The sequence below is a fragment of the Pinus tabuliformis genome, chromosome X (genome assembly GCF_031772625.1).
Source record: "Pinus tabuliformis cultivar Carrire ecotype Pingquan chromosome X, CPIR1, whole genome shotgun sequence".
In the NCBI taxonomy this organism is placed as follows: domain Eukaryota; kingdom Viridiplantae; phylum Streptophyta; class Pinopsida; order Pinales; family Pinaceae; genus Pinus; species Pinus tabuliformis.
Genome location: NC_142308.1, coordinates 755,665,648 through 755,691,956, shown reverse-complemented (window position 1 = coordinate 755,691,956; position 26,309 = coordinate 755,665,648). Strand labels below are relative to the sequence as shown.

The 26,309-nt window shown below is 40.6% G+C and overlaps 1 protein-coding gene across 1 annotated transcript in view; it reads left to right on the top strand.

Moving 5' to 3' along the window:
- Positions 1-26,309, top strand: part of LOC149142073 (polycomb group protein EMBRYONIC FLOWER 2-like) — a 277,025-nt gene that overhangs the window by 187,897 nt on the left and 62,819 nt on the right. Inside the window, exons 11-13 of the mRNA XM_089446324.1 lie at positions 4,395-4,447; positions 4,641-4,694; positions 4,821-4,880. Coding sequence (XP_089302450.1) covers positions 4,395-4,447; positions 4,641-4,694; positions 4,821-4,880 — 167 coding nt within the window. The remainder of the gene's footprint in view (positions 1-4,394; positions 4,448-4,640; positions 4,695-4,820; positions 4,881-26,309) is intronic.

Below are 26,309 nucleotides of genomic sequence, written 5' to 3'. Positions count from 1 at the left end.
ACATAGTTGGATCCAGTATGAAAATTTTGAAACGTAGTCCACTGGTTGATTAGGGTCACAGGGTGGTGCAAGGCAGGAGAGTGGAGTCTCCTTCAGGTTGGAGCTTGAGAACATTTCAGGGCGGTAGGGTGGTGGTAGGGCAGGTTGTAGCTTGCACAGGGCATTGGAGCATCCATCTAGTAGCAATTGGTAGGTGTTGGAGCATCCATCGGGTTGGAGCTTGAAATCTACGACATTGGAGTGTCCTTCCAGTTGCAACTGGTAAATAGGGCATAGGAGCGTCCAACACGTTGGAGACTGTAAATCAGGGGGTTGGAGCCTCCTTCAGTTGGATTTTAAAACTTGATGTAAATCTTTTGAAGACAAATATTAAGAAGCGTTCGGTGGTTTTTGTCCCGAAGGGGTTTCTACCTAAATATCTTTGTTCCTTCTGTCTCTATTTGTTATGCATTGTTGAATGGTGTTGATGTTGTTTATGTTTATCTGATGCTAATTACAATTAATGCTTTGTGGAATTAAAAATATCCTAGTTGATAAGAAATATCAATTCACCGCCCTCTCAGTGTTTCTAACAAAATCGACCTCCCCAGCAACTGCGCCTCCTTCTTACTTCAGGAATTCGGCCTCTCCAATTCCCAACAAATCAGCCTCTTGGAAATACCTCGAAATTATCCCTGTATTCTTCTTTCTTCTTCTTGGTCAAATTGAGCCTCAAGCTCTAGAGAATTCATTCTCTCCTTGAGAAAATCGCTCTCCCAAGAATGCTATAGCTGCTTTTGTCTCTTGTGTTCTTGTGCATTCACCTCTTCACTAGGTTTCTTTTATAATCTTCATTAAGCCCAAATGTGTAACTCTAATCTCCCTTCTAGAAGATCTTGGAGATCAATGGTTGAGATTATTTCTAAGTCACTTAAATAATTAAATTAATTATCCTTAGAAAATGACTTAATAGTCCACTAAGAAAGAAGACATAAATCACTTACTCCACCAAGAAAGCAGCTAAAGAGGAAATACATCATCTTCCATATGCTAAGACACCAAGCCTATGTAGGGGACCTTCCAAAGCTACAACAAGCTTCAACATGATATTTGGGTGATTGAGCTTGGGGACTAAAATAAAAGTGAAAATATATGCTAACAACTGTAAAAAAATAAGTAAATAGTAAGCTACAACAATTTAATCCAAACTTGCATGAAATAGGGTCTAATACCCCTAGGGTAAAAATTGGAAAACATACTAAACATGATGAAATTTTTTGTAGCACTTAGGGTAGGTTAAATCATTTCCAAATGTGAATGATATGCACCTGAAACACTTTAGAAATGAAACTAGGGCTTAATAGGGTTAGAAACAACCTTTTTCGCAAAGCCCTAGAAATGAAACTAGGGCTTAAGAGGGTTAGAAACAACCTTTTTCGCAAAGCCCTAGGCTAAGTGTCTTACCAATTCTTGTGAAGATATAGCTATAATAAAATTCTAGAATTGTAAGGGCACCTTAAACCCCACAAAATGATGGAAGATAAATCTTGAAAGAGTAAAATAAGAGTGCCACCTTGTACTTGGGCTGTGACATAAGCAATTATGGCACAAATCCCAAGAAAAACATCACGCGGAAAATATAATCCTTGGATATTATTCTAGACAATAAATAATTGACTTTTAATGATTTATTTTTGACAGTCGATTTTTCTAATTTTTTTCTCGTCTTTTTGAATTTATAGAAAAATAAAATATGAGAAATTTGGAGTGTTGAAATAAGTGGTTGTTGTTGGATTTAGGGCTAATTCCTTATCTACAATAGAGATTAATGGGGTGAACATGAATGCCCCTCTTAAGTTGGTTATTCAATGGCAAGTAGATAGAAGCCTAGAAGTGATATTAACTTCTTGTCTAATCAAGGCAAGTTATGGAACCAAGTCACACTAAAAGGGATCCCTCCAAGGGGATAGTCTTCAACCCTAAAATCAATTATAGAATGAAATAAAATCAAAACTCTTGTTGAGGAGCTTCCAAGGTATAACCCACCAAGGAGATTTAATGCTTACCTCACACTATCAAGTGAGAAGTGAGAGAACTTCCCTAGACGTCACCCTCCAAGTGACAAAGTTTCCCTTCAATTGATCGATCTTCATAGTCTCAGAGTAGTCTTGGATTAGCACACTAATGTATTTAGAATTATGTAGAATAGCCAAGTGAAAGAAAGTTCAAAGTTGATACCAAAGATTCATGAAAATATTACCTATGGCATAATGATCTCAATAATTCACAATGGTTTGGGAGGAGAGAGAGCTCTGAATTTATAGATGAGGCTTTCGACATCTCTCTCTCTTTGGTTTCCTAGAAATGTCTAAGAAACTTCATGAATGATTGACTTGCCACCCACAAAAGACTAGGTAATTACATAAAAAAAAATTGTTTTACATTGCTTAAAACCCTGAAGAGAGGTGATAAAATCTGCTAGAGGGTGTGGCACATTCAAAACAACTTCAGTAAAACTTCAAATATTGCATACTAACCTTCAAAATATGACTCAAATGAAGGCCCATGCCCATACCATAAGTCAAGGAATAATTTTTAGATTCCTTAGGAGACCCAAGATCTCTCTTTCTTGCTTAACGCCCTGTTGGAATTGACCTTTTGACCCCCAATGACTATCTTGAAAGTGGACAACTTCATATTCTGGGCTTCTTCTTGCTTGCTTTAATGAATTGAGGCTTGATTTCTTTGCTTTCATGTTTGAATTTGTTCCTTGAGGCTCGACACATGGTTTCTCTTCCATTTTTGTACCTCCACTAAGTACTTGTGAGATCATCAATTTTACCCCCATAGCTCTCATAAGTGAAGTCGACACTCCATTGGAGAAGAAATAAGGCTTGAAATGGCACTTTGAGGAAGGTGATAGGTGCATCAGAGAGCACAAATGCATCATGAATTGTGAGATTGTCATGTAAAAATGATGATGTAAAATAACCATGGCCAAAGGTGTGCATACATAAGATAACATGTTCCATGTGAGGAATAAAAATAGGTGTGCTAAACATGGGTGTTTCCACCCTTACATAATATGATCACCTTTACATAGCAATAACATAAATGAGTAACTAAGGGTTCCCCTAAATCATGTGTCCAAGTAGATCTATTCCAAGAATGCTTGCATACCTACCCAGGACATAAATGCTCAACATCGCAAAGAGTTACTCTCACCAAGAGATAGTCAGCCATAAAGGCAATAAAACCAAGCACCTTGAGAATGGGGACTAAAAGGACTGGGCATGACCGATTCACATGGGTGATCTAGGATACCTCATAGCCAACACTTGTACACTTCATCCCACATGGCCTTTGAAGGGCAATAAATTGCACACATTCGGGCTTATAATGGTGTTGTCTCCAACAAAAAATTGTGGTCTATGCTGCAGAGGATCTGGGGTGTAAAAGGAGACAAAGCTCCTTCTTTACATTGTCACAGGTATGATGTACTGTATATTGTATGTTGTGGCATATGTATTTTCACCTTATGGCATTAATCACTTATTCATTGGTAATTATTTTTAGGTATGCATCACGCTTACTTGATTTCTGGGTTAATTTTATAAAAAGAAACTTGCATATGATGAGCCAGAGATATGCCATAATTAAATCAAACAACTATCAAATCTGTAACAATGTGGGAAGTTGTACTTGGCAAAGCATAATATTCTTTACCTAAAACTATCACATTATTATTCTCAGAAGGAAAAGTGGTCAGGACATTGCATGTTCAGAACCATGGGTGTGTTTTCCATAGGAAAATTGAGTTGATACAAACTGATGCTCATTTACAAGGGACAAGGAACGCTTGCACCTAAAAGTTTTCGAGTTCAGTGTGGACTACCATGCATGATGCATCTGAGTATGTTGGAGGATCCATGGCAGAGAGTGGAGACATTGTATATGCCAATTTCATGAATCTTGGAATGACGTGACTAGATCCTTGGAGCACTGAAACCTAAGGCCATATTATTTCTTTGAAATGCATGTATTTATCTGTGGGAAAACCCAAACATAGCAACAATTTGTTGTTTTTTCAATATAATACATTTTTTCAAATGACCTTGTCACTGGTACGAATTGTGGTGCAAATAATTTTTCAATTTATTTTTTTGAATTGAATGCCACTTTCTTGAACCTTTTGGCTTCATGTAATAATTTAAAAATAATATGTTACGCAGTTGATTCTAGTAAATAGTCTAGACTCTAGAGTCTATACTATATAATGCCTAGGGCAATACATAGAATAAAATCTATTGTTATTTTGTTTTTTATTCTATTAATTGTTTGGATTAATTCTTTGTGTCCCTGTACCTATGGAATGATCTTTGATACTAACTGTTGTATTGTGTGTTTATCGACAGTCACAGAAGATTTTTCCTGCCCATTTTGTTTGGTGCCTTGTGCCAGCTTCAAGGTTGTTAATTGAGACCCTTCCACCGGTTACTTTTCATTTGTATTTTTGTTGGAGTTCCTTTGTTTATTAGTGCAGCAGTGCATCCTTTTCATTTTGCAGATGACTTGCTTTCCCAATATTTTGTTTTGCATGGTGCTTTAACAAAAAATTTCCTTCTGTAAATATTTAAGTGACCTTCAGAATTATTGTGCAGGGTTTACGGCTGCATTTGAATTCTTCGCATGATCTATTCAATTTTGAGTTTTGGGTTAGTAAACTGTGTTATTTTTATTATTTTCGAATGCTTAAATGGTCCTCCCTTAATTTATATGAAGTAATTTAACAGTTAATTAGATTAATCTGTTAGTGTTTTCTTGTTGTTTTCCTTTTTCAGGTTACTGAAGACTATCAGGCAGTAAATGTGTCTCTTAAGAATGAAATTTGGAGATATGAGGTGGTGGCTCTTTTTGCTCTTTCTGATAGCAACTGACTAAAACTGTTTCCTATAATGATTAAAGTTGTATGTTGCCTTGTTACTGAAATTCAGTATAATGTAACTGCCATCGGGAGTCCTTTCTATATTACTTCTGAATATATTTAAAATATAATTTGATTTCCTAGTTGTGTTTTCACTTTTCATCATATTCACTGAGTACAAATAATATGTAATGAATATAAAAATATAAATATTATTAAATTATAATTAATAATGGATAATTAGTAATAATGAAAGGTCATGCATCTTCTAAATGACACGAGTCTTCATGAAATGGTACACCTGCCTATGTATATATATGGGGCTCTAATTTGTAAATCATATCATTCAAACTCTTATATTTATATATAATATATTATTTCATAATAATGGATATTTTTGTGAGGCCCTAAATTAGGAATTTAACAGGGTATAACCAGAATTGATGCTCAGAATATCAGAATTTATCAATTTAATTATTGAGTACCTACCTAAGGTTTGTGGCTAAAGATGCTTCTGATCTGTTGTGACTCTCGCTCTCGCTCCCATTACCAAACGATCAAAACCTCCCTGCCAACCTGTGCACAATCTCAATACCTAGCTCCAAAGTACTTAAAATTCGAGGTACTCTGGCTTCCGTGCCCAAAATTTCAAGAAGAATGAAAGCCCAATTCCCTCTAGAGTGATTTTGTAAGAAATTCCTCCTCTGTAAAAACTCCCACAACCCCCCCCCCCCCTCTCCTATTAATAACGGATAATTAGTAATAATGAAAGGTCATGTATCTTCTAAATGACATGAGTCTTCATGAAATGGTACACCTGTCTATGTATATATATGGGGCTCTAATTTGTAAATCATATCATTCAAACTCTTATATTTATATATAATATATTATTTCATAATAATGGATATTTTTGTGAGGCCCTAAATTAGGAATTTAACAGGGTATAACCAGAATTGATACTCAGAATATCAGAATTTATCAATTTAATTATTGAGTACCTACCTAAGGTTTGTGGCTAAAGATGCTTCTGATTTGTTGTGGCTCTCGCTCTCATTCCCATTACCAAACGATCAAAACCTCCTTGCCAACCTGCGCACAATCTCAATACCTAGCTCCAAAGTACTTAAAATTCGAGGTACTCTGGCTTCCGTGCCCAAAATTTCAAGAAGAATGAAAGCCCAATTCCCTCTAGAGTGATTTTGTAAGAAATTCCTCCTCTGTAAAAACTCCCCCCCTTTTGTCATCTTCGATTTCCTTATATCAATAACTCTTTCACCGCCTTCTCTTCGACTGTCTCAGTATCCCGATTTAAAAAGGGTTTTCTAGTTCAATCGGTCACAGGGGGAGTGAACTCTCACATCCAAGGTGCTCTTTATGAAAAATTTAGAGGCGGTTAGGAGATTGATGGTGAATATAAAATCTATTTTATTTAAGGGGCATTTTAATCCTTTTTCCGAAGAAATAGAATTCATAATTTCTATTAAATAAGAAATTACATGCTGTTGATGCCATTGGCATATGCTGTAGTGTGGTTATACCACTGCTCTGGAAAAAAACAAATTACATCATAATAAATCCAACAGAGATACGATGGATCTGTATCTCTCAGAGAAAAAAAACTATGTCCCAGCAAAAAAAACCAAAAATGAACCGTAACTGTAGAGTGTATCCGCTATACAGAAGCAAGTTCTGTACTGTGGCTATTATGTACAATGTATATCATAGCATAGCAAAAGGTCGAAACAGTACTGTGGCTGTTATATACAGTGAGAATCATAGCATATCAAAATTAGGTGGGGGCATTTCCCCCCTGTAGGAGGCCGTCGATATATGGTCGATGAAAAAATTTGTGCATCCCATCCGGCTTATATTCCTCGATCAGCCAATCGCCTAGAGGTCGATCCGCCGCTTCTTTCGAGAGCTGGTCAGCAATTGAATTTCTTTCCCTGTAGATATGAGAAACAGTGATCCGGATGAGCAGGTGCAGTCGCCGCCGTCTTGGATCAGGTACGAGGCGGCCCAGGTGTAGATGATGCCTGTCTTCTGGTGTTCTTCTTGGCGCCTTCGCTAGCCTGCTTGGATGGAGTCTCTTGTTGGGTCTGCTCCCCTTCCGTAGTAATATTAACTCCAATGTTTTGGTCCACTGTAGGCTGCTGTCTTGGTCCCTTTGTATCTTCTGAAGTCACCCCCGAGTTTAGTGGGCAATCCTTATAGAGATGACCAATTTTATGGCATCTACGACATCTAAACGGTACACCTTCGTACTCCAGCAATTGCTTGCGAGAGACATGGCAGTGGTGCAGAGTGATTTTTTCCTCCAGTCCCGGCCTGGTATCAAGATGAACAAGTATACGGGCCATTGTCATGATTCCCGTTTTCTCATAGGATTTGTCATGCTCCAGGTAGGTGCCGAGAGTGTCCCCAATTCGCTTGAATACATACGGGTCCCAAAATTGCATAGGCAGACCAGGAAGACGAACCCAAATGGGTCCAGCCCCCAATTGTTCACGTTCCGGGTCGAACAGGGGATCCCAACGCTTGAGCATGACTGGTGCTAACTCGATATGCCAATATTGGGAGAGAATCCAATGAGTATATTCAGGCCTGTGGAAATGCAGTGCGAACCAACCCCTCGCAAGGACCTTGATATCAGGTAGTTCTTTAAGCAGAGTGCCCCATATCTCCTCCACCCAGAGCTTGAGTCTTTCCACTGAGTAGGTACGCCCCCTTACCCTACCGACCAGGACTCTACGGCCAGTTTCCATCACATTCAGCAGCGGAGCTTCTTCCCCAAAAGTGATGTTGAACTCTGAATCAATGGCACGCAGGCATCTGCCTTTTTTCAATTTCTCTGTGCGCTTGTGGAAGGGAAGGTCCTTTAGCAGCTTCCGACACGGGTCCGATGAACTGTGCTGTGCGGAGCCCGCAGATCGAACCGGGAGAAGAGGAGAGTTAAAGCAGCCCGAGCGAATCGGGGAGCGGGGTCTAATACAGCTAGTGCCCGGTAGAATAGAAAGCGGGATGCGAGATGAGGCCTGTTGGTTCAGCGGCATAAGTGAGACGGAGGGTGTAGGTGAGTTCGATGGAGGCGGAGGCGGTGGGGGCTGAGGGAAAGCAGGTCGAGTGGTATTCAGGAGCGGAGAGTCGAATGAAGGCGAGGATTGAAGGCAGGAGCCCAATAAGTGTAGAGTAGCAGGGGAAAGGGGCGGACAGTCAAGGGCCGAAGAGTCGGCCAGGATGCAATCAGAGGGTTTCTTCTTTCCAGTGAGCGGCAGATGCGGATGTAGAGAGGAGGCAGCTGTCCCAGAGGCCAGTTCAACACTCCGAGGTTTCATAGAAGGCCTCTTCGTATGCGCCCAAATGTCTTGGTGAGGCGTGGGGTCCACCTCGTAGTCCACAAGATCTTCGTCGCCCATGCTGCCTGTCAATACAGAGAAGTCCCAGAGGGGACCGTCCGGGGGACCGCCCTGCAGTAGTATGGAAACCTGTGTATCAGAAGAAACCGGTGGGGGTCCGTAGCGTAAAACAAGGAGCCAGAATAACCCGTGAGCAGTTGACGCCAGGCAACCGACAAGTCTGTTGATTCACGAGGTCCAAACAATAATAGATTCATAAACCGCGGTCGGATCTTCGTGGGAAACCGCCAAAGTAAACCAAATCCATTGCTGCATGTAAAAACGGTCCAGGATTCACTGGTGCCCTAGGGTTCCGCCATGGCTAGGGTTTCGGTTGCTCCCTAAAACATAGTGTATCCAAGGGGCATTTTAATCCTATTAATATTCACTATTTAATATTTGTATTTAATACTTTACATCAAGTACATACATTACTACCTTTAAGTTTTTGTAGTAATATAAGATACTACTTTTATTAAATTTTGTTTATGTTATTTTCCCATTTGAACATATATATATATATATATATATATATATCGTTTCTTTTTAAAATATATAATTTTCTTTTAGTTTATAAAATAATTTATATTTATATATATATTTGAATTTCCTTTTAATTTACATCATTCATTGTATGTTTTAGTTATATATTATGATGATGGTATACATATCAAGTACTCCAATATATATAATTAGTTAGCATGTCTACTAGTGCAGTGCCTGTGATGCATGCATATGTAGCTATCATATGCATGCCTCGTATGCATGCTAATATTTCTATGCTCCCTTGATACTCGAGATGGGTCATTACAATTTTTATGTTCTAAATATTTTGGAATCTTTATTCGCGAGACAGGTTTGGCTATCAGATATGCTACTAGAGCCTCGTTATTTGATCCAACTTTTAGCCACACTCCTATCATAGCCTCATTTTATGATTCTGGCCATTGGTCATGTTGTTACACAATCTAATAGGGGTCCTAGGAGGGGTACCTAAGGGACAACTATTACACCAAGGGACAAAGACCCAATGTCACCTCGGTGTCCTTTGCTATTTGCGGACTTTCACTGATGGGAGGAGTCCTGGTATGAAGTGATTCCCGTTGCACTCATTTTTGTCAAAGTTCTGAGGAAGCAGATATACCAATTGAGATCACTAGGACATTAGTTTATTGAGTCATTGTAAACCCATTCTACAAGTTTGTAATGTAAATGATGCTAGTAAGACCATGTATGTACATTGTAAACAACCTAGGTTTTTCATCTCACTGATTCATCTTTTTTTCTAAACACGAATGGTCGGCAAAGTTTTTCCCTCCAACCTTACCCCAAGGCTAGGGTGGAATTTGTCGTTAAAGTCTTAGGTGAGTCTTAGTGTTTTAGTCAAGTCTTATATAAAAATGATTTGGGAACAATTTAAGATAATTGGCCAAATTACTTTATTACAAATCACTTGGTCTACTAGATAATGTTGTGTTGCATAATTGGGTGTGTAATTTTAGGGTCTATACCAAACGGGTGTTCCCCCTTTGAGGGTTGTAAATGTAAAATCTTATGTAAAAAATATTTTAGTGCATGGTCCTTCATACTTAGGCACCATGGCTAAAGTATTAGTGGGTGGAAACAATATTTAATCCCCTCAAGTGTCAATTAATTATTTTTTCTGGAAAAAATTAAATTAATCCTAAGCAAGAAAATTAATTAATTAGAGTTAAATTTAGAGTCTTAGAGAAATTAAATTTTCCAAGTGGAAAAATTCGTGGGTATCAAAGAAATTAATTTTTGGAGGTTCACCACCAAAGGAATATTGGAAATTTCAAGAAAAATTGGACTCTTGGGCCTTGGTGGTTAAGTCAAAGTTAATTTTTGAGGAAATTAGCTCAAAATAATTAATTTTGAGCTAATAAAAAAATGGGTTAAATGAGAAATTCGAAAATTCCTCAAAATAGATATTTTCAACGGTGGACATTCAAAGATGATCAAATATTTTTCGATAGTCGAGATTAGTTTGATGGGGATGAAACCAACTAGCTGTTATTTTTCCACTTGGAGGATTAGGATTTATCTATAAATTAGGAGTCATTTGTGTCTTAAGCCATCTAGTTTTGGTTTAGGCAACTTTGAAATGCTAATGTAAATTAGTGTCCCATTGGGAACATTGGAATAATCATAATAAAGTCTTTGGGGTGCAATTCATTGTGTCTCTTATCTGAAGATTTGTGGTACGTGTTGGGTACGGACATTCCTATATTGTGCCTTATAAATATTTTTAATCGTTATTTCATTGTAGGTGATAGGAACATTCTATTGGTAAGCTATGGGATTATCTTAGGTGATTCGATTCACGGGGTGTTCTAACAATTTATTCTATAGAGATATATAGTGTTTGCAGGTTCCCCAACTCTTGGACTCCAAGTTCACGAACTTTGGATAGAGGCTGACTATGTTTGGACTCTAATTACTTTTATGGTGTTCTAACTTCGCTAAGGATGTGATTTATTATTTATCTTTCAAAATACATTTTGCCACTACTAAAGATTTATTAAATTCCAATTTTTTTCAAACGTTTTACATGTATATTTTGTAAATATAATATGTATCATACACTTGTAAATTATTTTATTTTTTCTAATTTTGATTTTGTAGTTGGGGTTTGAATTCTTGTATGTATTGGGGTTTTGGGTATTTTTATTTTCATTTGTGTAGGTGAGATCTAAGCCATTTGAAGAAGATTTGCTAGGGTTTGAGCTAGATCTAGGCCATTGAGGGTAAGATCTAGTCTCCAAAATTTTTGTAGGGCCAACATCAAGGAATTTTGCAGTGAAATTGGGCAATATTGAAGATATGAAGAAAAATATATTTTTTTGGAACAAGGGTTTCAAGTTTTCAGGGTTCGTTGGCTTAGTTTTCTCCTTCATGCTCTCAACATCATCCTTTGAGGCCCCTGCGTCACCTTTCCTAGCCCTCATAGGGCTGGCCGTAAGCTCTGAGGGTCTTGATTTTCCCTCCTAGGCTTGTTGCTGGCCTCCTTTTCCCTCTTAGCCTCCTTCGCTAGCCTCAAAGGATAATAGATTTTATCCTTTGGTTGCACTTGTTTTGTGAGCATTCGAAGGTTGTAGTAGATGAAAACCAACTTCTCCAATCTCTCATGCTCCAACCTATTTCACTTTTTGCTGTGGATGTGCTCAAACACTGATCAATTACGCTCACAAGAAGAAGCACTGTAGGGTTGACTCAGAACTCTGATGGCGAATTCTTGTTATTGTGGTGCCTCAGTGCTACAATCTATCCAGCAATGAGCTGTAAAAAAATAATAACAAAGATTATTAGTCTGCAATGCTAAACATATAAAAGAGAACTAGCAAAATTACAAGCTAAGTTTTAACAATTTGCACTTACAAGGCATTTTCTTGTCCTTGAGACATTGGCTTGAGCTGAATCCAAACATGACAGATGCTTCCTTGTACATATCTCATTGTATGTTGATTTTGTCTTAAATATCTTGATTCGGGAACATCTTCTCAATGAATATCATAACACCTCTCATCACCTTGGGATCTCTTTGAATGTTATACCCCCCATTATAGAATAAGCTTGGATTGTGATATGCTCCTGCTAGATGCAATGGTGAATGTAGTTGCCTGTCCTACCTGGAATCAATAATTTTCCATATAGGGAAATATTTAGATTCATTTCCCTTGTAGAAAGCCTTGGTGGCTTCTTTGGCCCTAGCCATGCCCTCATAAATATATCCCATTGCAAGTTTCTCTCCATCCATCAATCTCAAGACTTTCACAAGGGGCTCAGTGAAGCTGACAATCTTAGTGACTTTGTCCCACAAACTATCACCAAAGACAGATGCTTTCATAAATAATGCTTCTGGTTTTGTGCCATCTTTCAAAAATACCCATTGTTGGTTACAAAACATTCTTCTCAAAGCTTGGTACTCATGCAAAAGGCTTTGGAGGAAAAGAAAATTTGTAGCAAACCGTGTGACAGCTGGGCGACTAAGCTCACCATGTGTGAATTCCCTCATAAACATCAACACCCAAGCATGATTATAAATATACTTGGTAATTTGCTTGCATTCTTGCATAACATCTTGCATGTTGATTTGGGGTAGCATCAGATGTTGTCTAGCCACGAAATTTGGTGGAGAGATTGAGGCACATGAGATCTCCAATACCTACAAAGGGTTTGGGCATATTCTAAACAATTTAGGAGATATTAAAATAATTAATATTTTTAATTATTAAAATATTAATTTGGATTAATATAAAACTGTGTTAGAATGGTCCAAAAGACATGGATCAAGCCAGATCTAATCTTAGCTGTTGATTAGGGACTTAATCTCGTCCGTTGATTAGGGAGAACGAGAGAAGTATAAGAGGAGGCTTGAGGGTCACTTGGAGAAAACACCAGAGTGATTAGTCATTCTATTCTCTAGAGCGGGGCTTGCTAAGAGAGATAGAATCAGTGATCGAAGTTGCAGCAGAGGGGCATTGAGTCTAAACTTAGGGAAATTAAAATATTAATTTGGATTAATATAAAACTGTGTTAGAATGGTCCAAAAGACATGGATCAAGCCAGATCTAATCTTAGCTGTTGATTAGGGACTTAATCTCGGCCGTTGATTAGGGAGAACGAGAGAAGTATAAGAGGAGGCTTGAGGGTCACTTGGAGAAAACACCAGAGTGATTAGTCATTCTATTCTCTAGAGCGGGGCTTGCTAAGAGAGATAGAATCAGTGATCGAAGTTGCAGCAGAGGGGCATTGAGTATAGAGAGACAAAGAGGCAGAGATAGTGCCGGAAGAGCAGCAAGTAGCCAGAGAGAGTGACGCAGTGGTAGCCAGAGCTCATGCAGGGCCACATAGAGGCAGCCGGGAGCTGCGCAGAGACTTAGAGAGGCCAGCGTTGCTGACGCAGAGGGCTAGAAGGCTGACGTAGTGCCTCCTAAGGCTAACGCAGACCCATTTAGGGTGACACAGGGCTAGCGCTGGGAAGAGAGTGGCTGATGCAGTCCAGAAAGGGCAGACGTTGGGGTTTCTGGGGTAGGTTGGAGTTGAGGAGCTGCCGGAAGGATTATCCGAGGTTTCAGCCGGGAAATTTGTCTCAAACTGAGAGGTATTGCTGCCAAGGAAATTCTCTGTTGGGTAGGCCAGATTTGGGACCCAGATTGTACTTTGATATTGCTTAATAAGAAAACCCTTAGATAGCTGCATCGGTTTTCCCACATTTGGTTTTCTAGGGATATTGGTCCAAAAATAACGGTGTCATTTGGTGTGATTGTTTCTGTTTCTTTCAGTTGTTGATCTGTAATATGTTGAGCATGCACTAGTGTTTATTTTCAGTATTTACATTGTAAATAACTTGTTAAGTAACGGAACAAGTAGGTAGGAATAAATCCGATAAAGTGCATGGAGGGTTTCTAACTGGTAGACTTAGAAACTTCAACATGGTATCAGAGCGTGATTGCAGATCACAGGAGGACTGAGGACATCAAGCGAGCGGAGCAATAGCAATAGAAAACAGCTGGCCCGAGGTTACAGATGCTGTTTCTAGCAGAGCAACAAGGGAAGGGTGACGCAGTGCCTGCGTCATCAAGGGTGAGCCAGGAAGAGGCAGTGCAGAGGCTAAAGAAGGCAAAGGCAGAGCCACGTAGAAGCTGGAGGGCTGACACAGTTGGCTGAGGAGGCTGAGTTGCTGGTGCCGGGATTGCGCAAAGCCTAGGAGCTCTCACCTTCAGGTTGTTGGGGTTTAGAAGGTTGTGGGGATATTGCAGAGTGGAGCTGGTAAGGTACTGTAGTCAGAATAGTACCTAATAGGGCAAGGCCAAGAGGAGGGAGTTGCTACCGAGGGTTTCTAGCCGAGAAACCTAGATCAGTGGTGCGGTTGCACAAACGATCATAATAGGGGGGCATCTCGACATCGACAGAAGGATTTCCAAGAGGGAAATCGAGACTCAGAGGGAGTCAGATCGAGAACTTCCAAGAGGGAAGTTGAAGAGAATCATGGCACTACACGCAGTAAGAGACGAAGCGTCGAACTTCGCAGTCTGGAAGGCCAGAATCTTATCCGTACTTTATAGAAATTGTGTCAAGAACTTCGCCTTAAAGGTTATAGCTATCCCAGTCGACCCCAATGATAATGACAAGTACGAGGAGGCAATGGCGAGGGCCAAGAACATCATCCTTGATGAGGTCAAGGACCATGTAGTACCACACATTGCTGAGAGGGAAACGACATATGAGATGTCGGAGGCCCTCAAGAAATTGTACCACCATACTTCTGTGCAGAGAAGAATGTTACTAGAGAATCAGTTGAGGTCATATCAGATGAAGAAGGGAGAACCGATTGACACCTTCCTCGGAGGATTGAATGAGATCTAAGATCAGTTGAATGCTATAGAAGCCACGCCAGATCAGGAATTGATGGTGAGGACGACCCTGAATGCAGTCTCAGAAGATTAGGAGGTATTTGTCCAGAGTATACTAGGCAGAGGAACACTTCCACCTTGGGATGAGATGTGGGCTGCTCTTCGCCAAGAAGAGATCAGATGACAGGCGAAGACGGGTAGCAGCAGCGAGGGGATCAAAGTCAAGCAGGAGGAGGAAGATTTTGCCCTAGCATTTGAGGGAAAGAAGGAAAAACAGAAGAAGAAGGATCTCTCCAAGATCAAGTGCTTCCACTGTGGGGAGCTGTTTCATTATGCGACCCAGTGTCCAAGGAAGAAGAGTAAGGGAGAGTCTTCCAAGATGATCACTGTGTTGATAGACGATGAGAGTAAGGCAACACCTGTAAGGGCAGAGAAAGAAGTGTTGACAGACGATGACTGTGCCATGAGTGCACACGCATCACTTGAGTGGAAGTGGGGAGACATTGAGCTGTAGTCAGGCGGATTACAGGTGATGAGGGGCAAGATCCTCGAGGTACCCAGCCTCTTGGATTAGATCTTGCTACAGGAGCCTCGAAGAGTAGCAGGACTTGCTGATGTGGGTGGAGATGGATGTGGATGGAGCGGCAAAGAGAGCTACAGTGCAGGAGTACCGAGATAGTACGAGGCTAGCAGGCTGCGACAGTGCGAGAGACACGGGAGTGTTGCACCAGTGCAGGATGGCACAAAGAGGTGTGCAGCGGTGCGAGATGCAAGGAGTTGTTGCAGCAGCGCAGAGGTCAGAGAGGGAGCTTCAACATTAGCAAGTGTCTCTAGCCCAACAAAGAGGTCAGAGTTGGGAGTTCAGTTACGTACTTATCAGTAATTGAGTTGCATTGCAGTAGTGGGCAGCACGATGCAGCATGATGAGAGGAGTTGCAGTGCGGGTGCAGTGTTGGGAGAAAGGACCAGCAACAACATAGATGTAGAAGGAGTTGCAGTACGGATGCAGCAGTGGCAGAGGCAGAGCCATGGGTAGCAATATAGGATGCAGTAGTGCAGAGGATGATGGGCAACAGGCCTAGCATCAACACAGGGATAGATACCGGATGATCAGGGTGATACTCAGTGAGGAGTATTACTAGAGCACACTCCTCACTAAGAGGGAGTGTTGATTTGGGGTAGCATTGGATGTGCTCTAGCCACAAAATTTGGTGGAGAGGTTGGGGCACATGAGATCTCCAATACCCAGAAAGGGTTTGGGCAGATTCTAAACAGTTCAGGAGATATTAAAATAATTAATATTTTAATGGAGTCCCTAAGTTTAAACTTAGGGAAATTAAAATATTAATGTGGATTAATATAAAACTATGTTAGAATGGTCCAAAAGACATGGATCAAGCCAGATCTAATCTTAGTCGTTGATCAGGGACTTAATCTCGACAGTTGATTAGGGAGAACGAGAGAAGTATAAGAGGAGGCTTGGGGGTCACTTGGAGAAAACACCAGAGTGATCAGGCATTCTATTCTCTAGAACGGGGTTTGCTAAGAGAGATAGAATCAGTGATCGGAGTTGCAGCTGAGGGACATTGAGTACAGAGAGACATAGAGGCAGAGATAGTGCTAGAAGAGTAGCATGTAGCTAGAGAGAGTGACGCAGTAGCAGCTAGAGCTCACGCAGGGCCATGTAGAGGCAGTCGGGAGCTCCGCAGAGGCTCAGAGAGGCCAACGTTGTTGACGCAGAGGGCCATAAGGTTGACGTAGACCCATTCAAGGTGACGCAGGGCTGGCGTTGGGCACAGAGGGGTTGATGCAGTCCATAAAGCGCAGACGCTGCGGTTTCTGAGGCAAACTAGAGCTGAGGAGCTGTCAGAAGGATTATCCGGGGTTTCAGCCTGGAAATTTGTCTCAAACTAAGAGGTATTACTGCCAAGGAAATTCTCTGTTGGGTAGGCCGGATTTGGCACCCAGATTGTACTCTGATATTGCTTAATAAGAAAACCCTCAGATAGCTGCACCGGTTTTCCCACATTGGGTTTTTCTGGGGACATTGGTCCAAAATTAACGGTGTCATTTGGTGTGATTGTTTCTGTTTCATTCAGTTGTTGATTTGTAATATGTTGAGCATGCACTAGTGTTTATTTTTAGTATTTACATTGTAAATAACTTGTTAAGTAACGAAACAAGTAGGTAGGAATAAATAAGATAAAGTGCATGGAGGGTTTCTAACTGGTAGGCTTAGAAACTTCAACATTGCACCCACTCCAACTTCCCAATGTCCTCTAGTATCAAGTCTATGCAATGGGCAGCGCATGGAGTCCAAAAATGGTGGGATATTTGGCACATAACAACATTCCAGCGGACACATAATTTGTTGCATTGTCCATGATTACTTGGACAACATTTTCAACCCCAACTTCCTCCACCACTTCAGCCAACAATGTAAAAATCAAATGTGCATATTTTACATTTGCAGATGCATCAATGGATTTTAGGAAATGGTCCCTTTAGGGCAAGCTACAACAAAATTTATTATTGTTCTACCCCTCTGATCTCTACACCCATCAGACATAATTGTACAACTTGTAAATTATGAGCTTTTAATGCTCTCCAATTGTTCCTTGACACACTCAAGCTCCTCATTTAGATCTTTCCCCCTAAGTGCATTATAAGATGGGACTTTGTATCCAGGGCCAACACATGCAATGGCATCCACCATGGGATGATAATAATGACTTTGCATAGTTGAATGAAAAACTGTTATGGTACCAAAACCTCCTCACTGCCATATTTGCCTCCTTCCTCTTCTTTTCATTAAAATTATCCAAGGCTGGTTGAGATCTTGGAGTTGTACGAGAACTGAAGATAGAAGAGGTTATACTCCTATTTGCCACAACACTTGAAGAGGAGTTACCAATACTTGGACTTTGAATCTGTGTTTCACTCTGAGATGAAGATCTACCTATCCAAACAATCTCATCCTTTCTTTTTTCCCTCTTAGAACTTTCTTCTTTAATGGCTTCCAAAGCAATTGCCATTTCAATAGTGACTTCATTAGGGAAATTTTGACAACATCCCACACTATTCCCAGGAATTCTAGCTAGGTGGTATTTTAGCCTGTTTATACCTGCATCCATTGTGGCATTGCAATAATTGCACTTGACATGGTGGTCGTTACTGGCAATGATTTGTTGACCATGTGCCCATGCTGGATCACGAGACTTTCTAGAACCCTTTGGTGGCATGGTGACAAAATCTGGAAGAAAAAAATTAAATTTTTAAAAGCTAATTGATATATTTTTTTTAATTTACAATTTTTTTGGGCCTTGTGGCCGAGTTTCTCAGCCACACTGCCCAAAATCAACCACATGGCCCAATTCCGTCACCATGCCACCAAAGGGTTCTAGAAAGTCTCGTGATCCGGCATGGGCACATGGTCAATGAATCATTGCCGGTAATGACCACCATCTCAAGTGCAATTATTGCAATGCCACAATGCATGCAGGCATAAACATAATAAAATACCACCTAGCTAGAATTCCTAGGAATGGTGTGGGATGCTGTCAAAATTGCTTTGATGAAGTCACTATTGAAGTGGAACCTAGTTTGGAAGCCATTGAAGAAGAAAGTTCTAAGAGGGCAAAAAGGAAGGATGAGATTGTTGGGATAGGTAGCTCTTCATCTCAAAGTGAAACACAGATTCAAAGTCCAGGTATTGGTAGCTCCTTTTCAAGTGTTGTGGCAAACATGAGTATAACCTCCTCTTTCTTTAGTCTTCGTACAACTCCAGGATCTCAACCAACCTTGGATAGTTTTAATGAAAAGAAGAGGAAGGAGGCAGATATGACAATGAAGAGGTTTTGGTACCATAACAACCTTTCATTCAACTACGCAAAGTCATATTTTTATTAGCCCATGGTGGATGCCATTGCAAGTACTGACCCTGGATACAAAGCCCCATCTTATAATGCACTTAAGGGAAAAGAGCTAGAGGAGGAGCTTGAGTGTGTCAAGGAACAATTGGAGAGCATTAAAAGCTCATCGAAATTTACAGGTTGTAAAATTATGTCTGATGGGTGGAGAGATCAGAGGGGTAGAACAATAATAAATTTTGTTGTAGCTTGCCCTAAAGGAACCATGTTCCTAAAATTCATTGATATATCTGCAAATGTAAAAGATGCACATTTGATTTTTACATTGTTGGCTGATGTGGTGGAGGAAGTTGGGGTGCAAATGTTATCCAAGTAATCACAAAAAATGCAAGAAATTATGTGGCAGATGGAAGATTGCTTTGTGCCAAATATCCCACCTTTTTTTGGACTCCATGCGCTGCCCATTGCATAGACTTGATACTAGAGGACATTGGATAGTTGGAGTGGGTGCATGATGTTATGCAAGAATGCAAGCAAATTACCAAGTATATTTATAATCATGCTTGGGTGTTGATGTTTTCGAGGGAATTCACACATGGTGAGCTTAGTCGCCCAACTGTCACACAGTTTGCTACAAATTTTCTTTTCCTCCAAAGCCTTTTGTATGAGTACCAAGCTTTGAGAAGAATGTTTTGTAACCAACAATGGGTATTTTCGAAAGATGGCACAAAACCAGAAGCATTATTTATGAAAGCATCTGTCTTTGGTGATAGTTTGTGGGACAAAGTCATTAAGATTGTCAGCTTCACTGAGCCCCTTGTGAAAGTCTTGAGATTGATGGATGGAGAGAAACTTCCAATGGGATATATTTATGAGGGCATGGAGAATGCCAAAGAGGCCATCAAGACTTTCTATAAGGGAAATGAATCTAAATATCTCCCTTTATGGCAAATTATTGATTCCAGGTGGGACAGGCAACTACATTCACCATTGCATGCAGCAAGAGCATATCTCAATCCGAGCTTATTCTATAATGAGGGGTCTAACATTCAAAGAGAACCCGAGGTGATGAGAGGTGTCATTATATGCATTGAGAAGATGTTCCCAAATCAAGATATTTAAGACAAAATCAACATACAACGAGATATGTACAAGGAAGCTTTTGGCATGTGATTCAACTCAAGCCAACGTCTCAAGGACAAGAAAATGCCTTGTAAGTGCGAATTGTTAGAACTTAGCTTGTAATTTTGTTAGTTCTCTTTTATATGTTTGGCATTGCAAACTGATAATCTTTGCTGTTATATTTTTACAGCTCATTGGTGGATAGATTGTGGCACCGAGGCACCACAATTACAAGAATTCGCCATCAGAGTTTTGAGTCAACCCTACAATGCTTCTTATGAGTGTAATTGGTCAGTGTTTGAGCACATCCACAACAAAAAGAGAAATAGGTTGGAGCATGAGGTTGGAGAATCCTCACAAAACAAGTGCAGCCAAAGGATACAGATCCAATTTTATTGGATAGTATTGATTTAGAGTCCGATTGGGTTGTGGAGGAGTGCCCTGATTTGAGTTGGCTTGATGAAGAGACTGAGGATCTCTCTAGTTTGCCATCTCAAATGTAGACTCCAAATACACCTGCTTTACAATTGCTTCAACCTTCCGATGTTAGCATTAGCTCCACAAGGGCTTATTGTAGGCGTGGTCATCCATGAGTGCTGAGACTCAAGATTGTTATGAGGCAATCTTTTTTTCGAAGTAATACAACTGGAGCAACATATGGGCTTCTATTTTTGGTGATAATACCACACTTTAAAAGATCATGGAGTAATCTCTTGATTTCGGTTTTTTGATGATGTGGAATGGGATTTGATCTTGATTTGACTTCGATTGTGTGCTCGATTTCTCTTTTAGGAGGCATCTTCATTGGTGGCTTGGAAGGCTGCCAGAGCATTAGTTAATCTGAAGGGCATTACCTTAAATTCATAATGACCTTCGTGGTTTCTAAAAGTAGTCTTCGCTATGTCCTCTAGCCTTATTCTGATATGGTAATATCCTGATCTCATATCTAATTTCGAAAAGTATTTAGCTCAGTGTAGTTCATCCAACATTTCATCGATAAAGGGAATTGGAAATTTGTTCTTAATCGTTATCTTGTTTAGCCCTCGATAGTCTACACATAGTCCAAACGATCCATCTTTTTTTCGAACTAATACGACTGGAGCAACATACAGGCTTCTATTTTTTGTGATAATACCACACTTTAAAAGATCCTGGACTAATTTCTCGATTTTGGTTTTTTGATGATGTGGAATGGGATTTGATCCTGATTTGACTTTGATTGTGTGCTCGAATTCTCTTTTAGTAGGCATCTTCATTGGAAGGTCTTGGAACACTTTTTCGTGCTTTTGAATTAGTTCTTGAACTTCAGATGACTCTTCGTTAACTAGTTTGAAGTTAGCATCTCTAATCGATGACACTGCACTAAATACTCTGGTGCTCCCTTTTGGATCATTTTCATCATCTAGGATGATAATGCAATTTGATTCTTAGGGAGATGGAAACCATATAACTTGTATTTTTGCCCTTCCCATTTAAATTTTATAAATTGCTTTTGATGGTTGGCAGAGTAGGTGCATAGGGTTTGTAGCCATTGGATACCTACGACCACATCCACTCCTCTTAATGGTACAATGTAGAATGGAGACTCTAGATTATAGTCTTGAATCTGTATTTTGAATTTATGGCATTTACATACCCTTTCAATTTTCTTACTGTAAGCTAACATAACCTTCATGTTGGGCATAGGAAATGTGAAAGTATTGAGCCTTTTCGCCATAGTTGAGTCCAAAAATTTGTGGGTGCTAGTGGTATCGATTAGAACCATTACGTTACTTTTTTTGGTACGACCTTTTTGTTGATTTTTGTAGCATCGAATGTGTTCTAGCCACGAAACTTTGTGGAGAGGCTATAATACATGTACTCTTCAAAACCTAGAAATCGTTTCTAGAGATTCCACCTAGAGACGGCTTAATTAAAATAATTAACTTTTTAAAATGATTCCTAAGCCTAAACTTAGGAAATCTGGTTAATTAAAGGGTATTAATTAAGTCATGGTGAAATCTTCTAGAAGAAGACATGGATCGAGTTAATTAAAGGGTATTAATTAAGTCATGGTGAAGCCTCAATGATAGATTATAAGAAAAAAATCGAGGGGGGGTTGGAAAACACTCTTGAGGAGCAAGGAATTCGATATTGCTGAGAAATCGAACTCCAGAGTAGCAATTGTGAGTTGCCAGAGGCGATTCAGTAGTTTCGAAGTAGTGAGAGAGGGGTAGGGATAGTAAGGCCAGAAGGAAGTTTTTCCAGCCTAGTGAGTGCATAGCGGAGTGACAACGTACTCCACAGAGAGGTTGATGCAATGCAGAGCTTAAGAGGGAGATTCTTATTTGCCGAGGAGAAGTCGAGTTTCAGAGGCAGGAGCTAGAGTGGGAGCCTAGAGGCCAGAAGATCGAGTTTCTAGAGTTGCAGCTGATCAACAGAGTGAGAGAGACGCTGGTCCCAGCAGGTTGACGCAAATCTGCGTAGGTTGACGCAGAGACAGTGCAGAGGCAACAAGGGCTAGCTCATCTTGAGCTATTGTCAGTGTCAGATCACCGGTGGAAGTGAGATTTTTCTCACTAGACGTTTGTCAATTATTTTCTTTGTATGGAAAGCTAGATTCGCGCTTCCATAGATTTGTACTCATATTTACTATTACATAATAATCAAATCCTCAACTGCTGCACCGGTTTTCCCAAGTTGGGTTTTTCCGGGGACATTGGTCCAAAAATAACTGTATAAATGTGTGTGTGCATCTATTCTTCAAATATTTTTATTTTTTCTGCAGTATTGTATTTGTGAAGGCTGCAATGTATATGTTTCGATATTTTCCATAGGAAACTACAAGTAATTTGCTTGGTTAATTTAAGAAATAGAAGAAACATTATCAATTGCTGTAGTAAGATTCAGGGTTAGCCGAATTTTCACACTTTTAACTTTAATGTCTGGGGCTGCAATATACTTGTCATGGCCGATAATGATACTTGCGAAATATTCTCGTTATCTGCTTATAGAGAAAATTGTGGAGAATCTTCGATCTCTTCTATGTTTGAGTCTTCATTGTTTGAATCATTAGTTGCTTCACACTTATATGTGAAAATTCCTTAAACCCGAGAATTCCTACTACAACACTGATGCTATTTCTTCTACTTGTTAGATTTACATGAACAAGTTATTTATAGCTTCCTACGGAAAACATCGAAATACATACACTGCAACCTACACCAATTAAATAATATGCTGAAACAAGAAACTGAACAATAGAGAAAGATACACACAAATGACACAGTTGTTTTTGGACAGACGTCCCCGGAAAAACGCAATGTGGGAAAACTGGTGCAGCATATCTGAGGGTTTTATTATTAAGTTGAAGTATTTCTGAATACAATCTCTGGATGCCCTCTCGACAATCCAGTTACAGAGAAAATCACTTAACAGAAGAAACTAGTGAGATTACCTCACTCTACACTACAAGTCCTGACTGATCCGACAATTGAATAATTAATTATTTTAATAAAACTATCTCTGGGTGGAATTTCCCAAAATGCTTTCTAAGTTCTTTGCAGTACATGTGCCCAAGCCTCCTTGCAAAATTTGAGACTTAAAACACATTCGATACTACCAGAAAACAACACTCCCTCTTAGCAAGGAATGTGCTCTAGTAATGCCTCCCACTAAAGCATCACTCTGACTTCATAACATCGTCGTCTGCGCTGCTGATGTCTGACATGCTGTCCACCAACTACTGCGCTGTTGTTGCAATTGTACTGCTGACGACACTGCTGCTGTCAACACTACATCCGTACTAGAATTCCCTCTGAATTTCTGCATCCGTGCTGCTACTGGCACTGGCACTACCAACTATGTCTCACTGCAAATCGTTGCTGCTATTGCATCAACAACGGAAAAACATCCCAAATTACTGAACAAGTGTTCAACATAGATGCATCTCGATGCTGAAGATCTGACTGTTGCTAGTCCCACGCTATCCCTCTGAAGCCACTGCGCTACTACTGCTACTACACTGTGCCTCCCTACATTGCTGCAACTCTGCACTACGTTGCTCAGACATGGCGTTCTAGCCACTGCATCTGTCGCTCCAACACACCTCTGCACCAACTAACACTGGTCCATCCTGCTACTTCTGATCTGGGCTCCCGTAGCAAGGAATTAATTCGAGAGGTGGGCTCCTCAAAGATCCTGCCCATTTGTAGCTCTTTCGAACTACAACTCCAAATTAGCGCACCTCCCTCCTGAAGGTATCTCATGGCGAACTCCTCCTCCTCGATCTTCGCAGGTGTTGCCTTCAGATCCTGCTTCTCATCTTTGTCCTTATTTCTGGAAGGACACTGTGTTGCGTAGTGACACATTTCACCACACCTAAAGCATTTGATCTTCGAGACGTCCTCCTTTCACCTTCGCTGCTCTTGTTGCCGCTTCGATGCATGGGTTGCATTCTCATCCTCCTCCTTGGGCATCAACCCACCGCTGCTGCTTCCATCAAGCTTACACTTGACCAAGTCTCTCCTCAACTCCTCTTGCTTGAGAGCTGCCCACATCTCATCCCAATTCGGCCAAGTCGCCTTACCCAAGATACTCTGGACAAAGACTTGCTACTCATCTGAGACAGAATTGAGGGCTAGTCTAACCAACTCGGACCCTTGAGGTGTAGACCCCACAGTTGCTAACTCATCACGAGTCTCCTGAAGCTTCGTGAGGAACAGATTCATGTGCTCCCCCTTATGCTTCTGTGCAAATCTTAGTTTCTGATCTAAGCACATCTTCCGCTGCTCGAAAGATCCTTGATACAATGTAGACAACGCATCCCACATCTCCTTAGTAGTCCCTCTGCTAGCGATGTGACAGACTACATGATCCTTCACTTTGTCGAGAAAATTTTCTTTGCCTTCACCATTTTCTGCTCAGTACTTCTTCAATAGATGTTGATTTACAGGCACAACCACCACGCTATCGACATATGTCTTGTGAGAATGCTCATCTAGAAGGAATGGTAGTCTAGCCTTCCAGATGACGTAGTTGGATGCCCCATCCAACCCGTCCTAATCTCTCAACCCATTGGTTTCCATCTCTGCCACGAAAATGTCGAACTGCTCCTCTCTGCTTCCTACTGTTGTTGCTCAACCAATAGGAAAATGAACTTCTTGGTGGGAAGTCAACTGAGGAAAAATTCCCTCACTGTGCTTCTCCTCTCTTTTGATGTCTTTCTGCCCAACGAAAACGACCCGCAGAAAAACTACGTCCCACTAGCACTTCCTCATGCTGAGGCTCAACACTGCTCCCTTTGCCACGACAAGATTTTGATCTGGAAGCCCTTCCTCTCTGTCGACTCACTCAAAGAGAGCCTTTCCTCAAAATTCAACCTTCCTGGCCTGAGCTGCATAAACCCTCTGGAAATTTGAACTGCTGCCTCCTGCAGCTATATTCATCTCCTTTTCCGCTCAGCCTCTGGCTCTGTTCTTCTTGCTTCACCTGCACTGCTTTGATACTGTGAAAATTCCTTAAACCTGGGAATTCATACTGCAACACTTATGATATTTCTTCTACTTGCTAGATTTACAAGAACAAGTTATTTGCAGTTTCCTACGACAAACATCAAAATACATACACTGCAGCCTACACAATTAAATAATATGTCGAAACATGAAACTGAACAATAGAGAAAGATACACACAAATGGCACAGTTGTTTTTGGACAAACATCCTTGGAAAAATCCAATGTGGGAAAACCGGTGCAACAGATCTGAGGTTTTATTATTAAGCTGAAGTATTTCTAAATACAATCTCTGGATACCCTCCCGACAATCCAGTTACAGAGAAAATCACTTAACAGAAGGAGCTGGTGAGAGTACCTCACTCTTCACTGCAAGTCCCGACTGATTTAGCTACTACCTCACTCTTCATTGCAAGTCCCGACTGATTCAGCTACTACCTCACTCTTCACTGCAAGTCCCCACTGATTTGGTAGCTGAACCAATGAGTTCCCTGACTACTTCTGCGCTGCCCCTCCGTGGGCCCTGCATTAGCCTCTAAAGCCCTGTGTCAGCTCAGCTGGGAATCGATTTGTCCTCAAAAGCTTTTTCCAACCCTCCTGACTCAGAAATGTTAGCCTCCCAGCAAATCTCGGACTTCTGCGTGGAGGCCTTTTCGCTTCTTTGCGTGGGGCCTGCGTGAGCCCTTCCTGGCTCTGCGTCACCTTCTATGGCCTCTGTGCTACCTCCGTTGTGTGTCTCTCTGCCTCTTTGCTGAGTATCCTTGGCTTCGGAGAAGATCCTCTAGCCAAAAATCCCTCTGCCCTCACTGCATGATCACTACAAATCACTGCACTACCTCTAGCTTCAACAATTAGATTTGACTGATCAACTCTGTGTGTGTGTTTGAAATGACCCTGAAGCTTCCTTAAATAATCTCCTCGTTGACATTCAACGACCCTGATTAGAAGCTAATCAATGGCTAAGATCATTTTTGCTTGATCCTCGTATTCTTCTAGATGTTACACTCACAGTTAGATTGATACCCATTAATTATTTTAAATTCCTAAGTTTAGACTTAGGATCCCATTAAAAATAATTAATTATTTTAATAAAACTGTCTCCAGGTGGAATTTCCCAAGACACTTTCTGGGTTCTTTGGAATACACGTG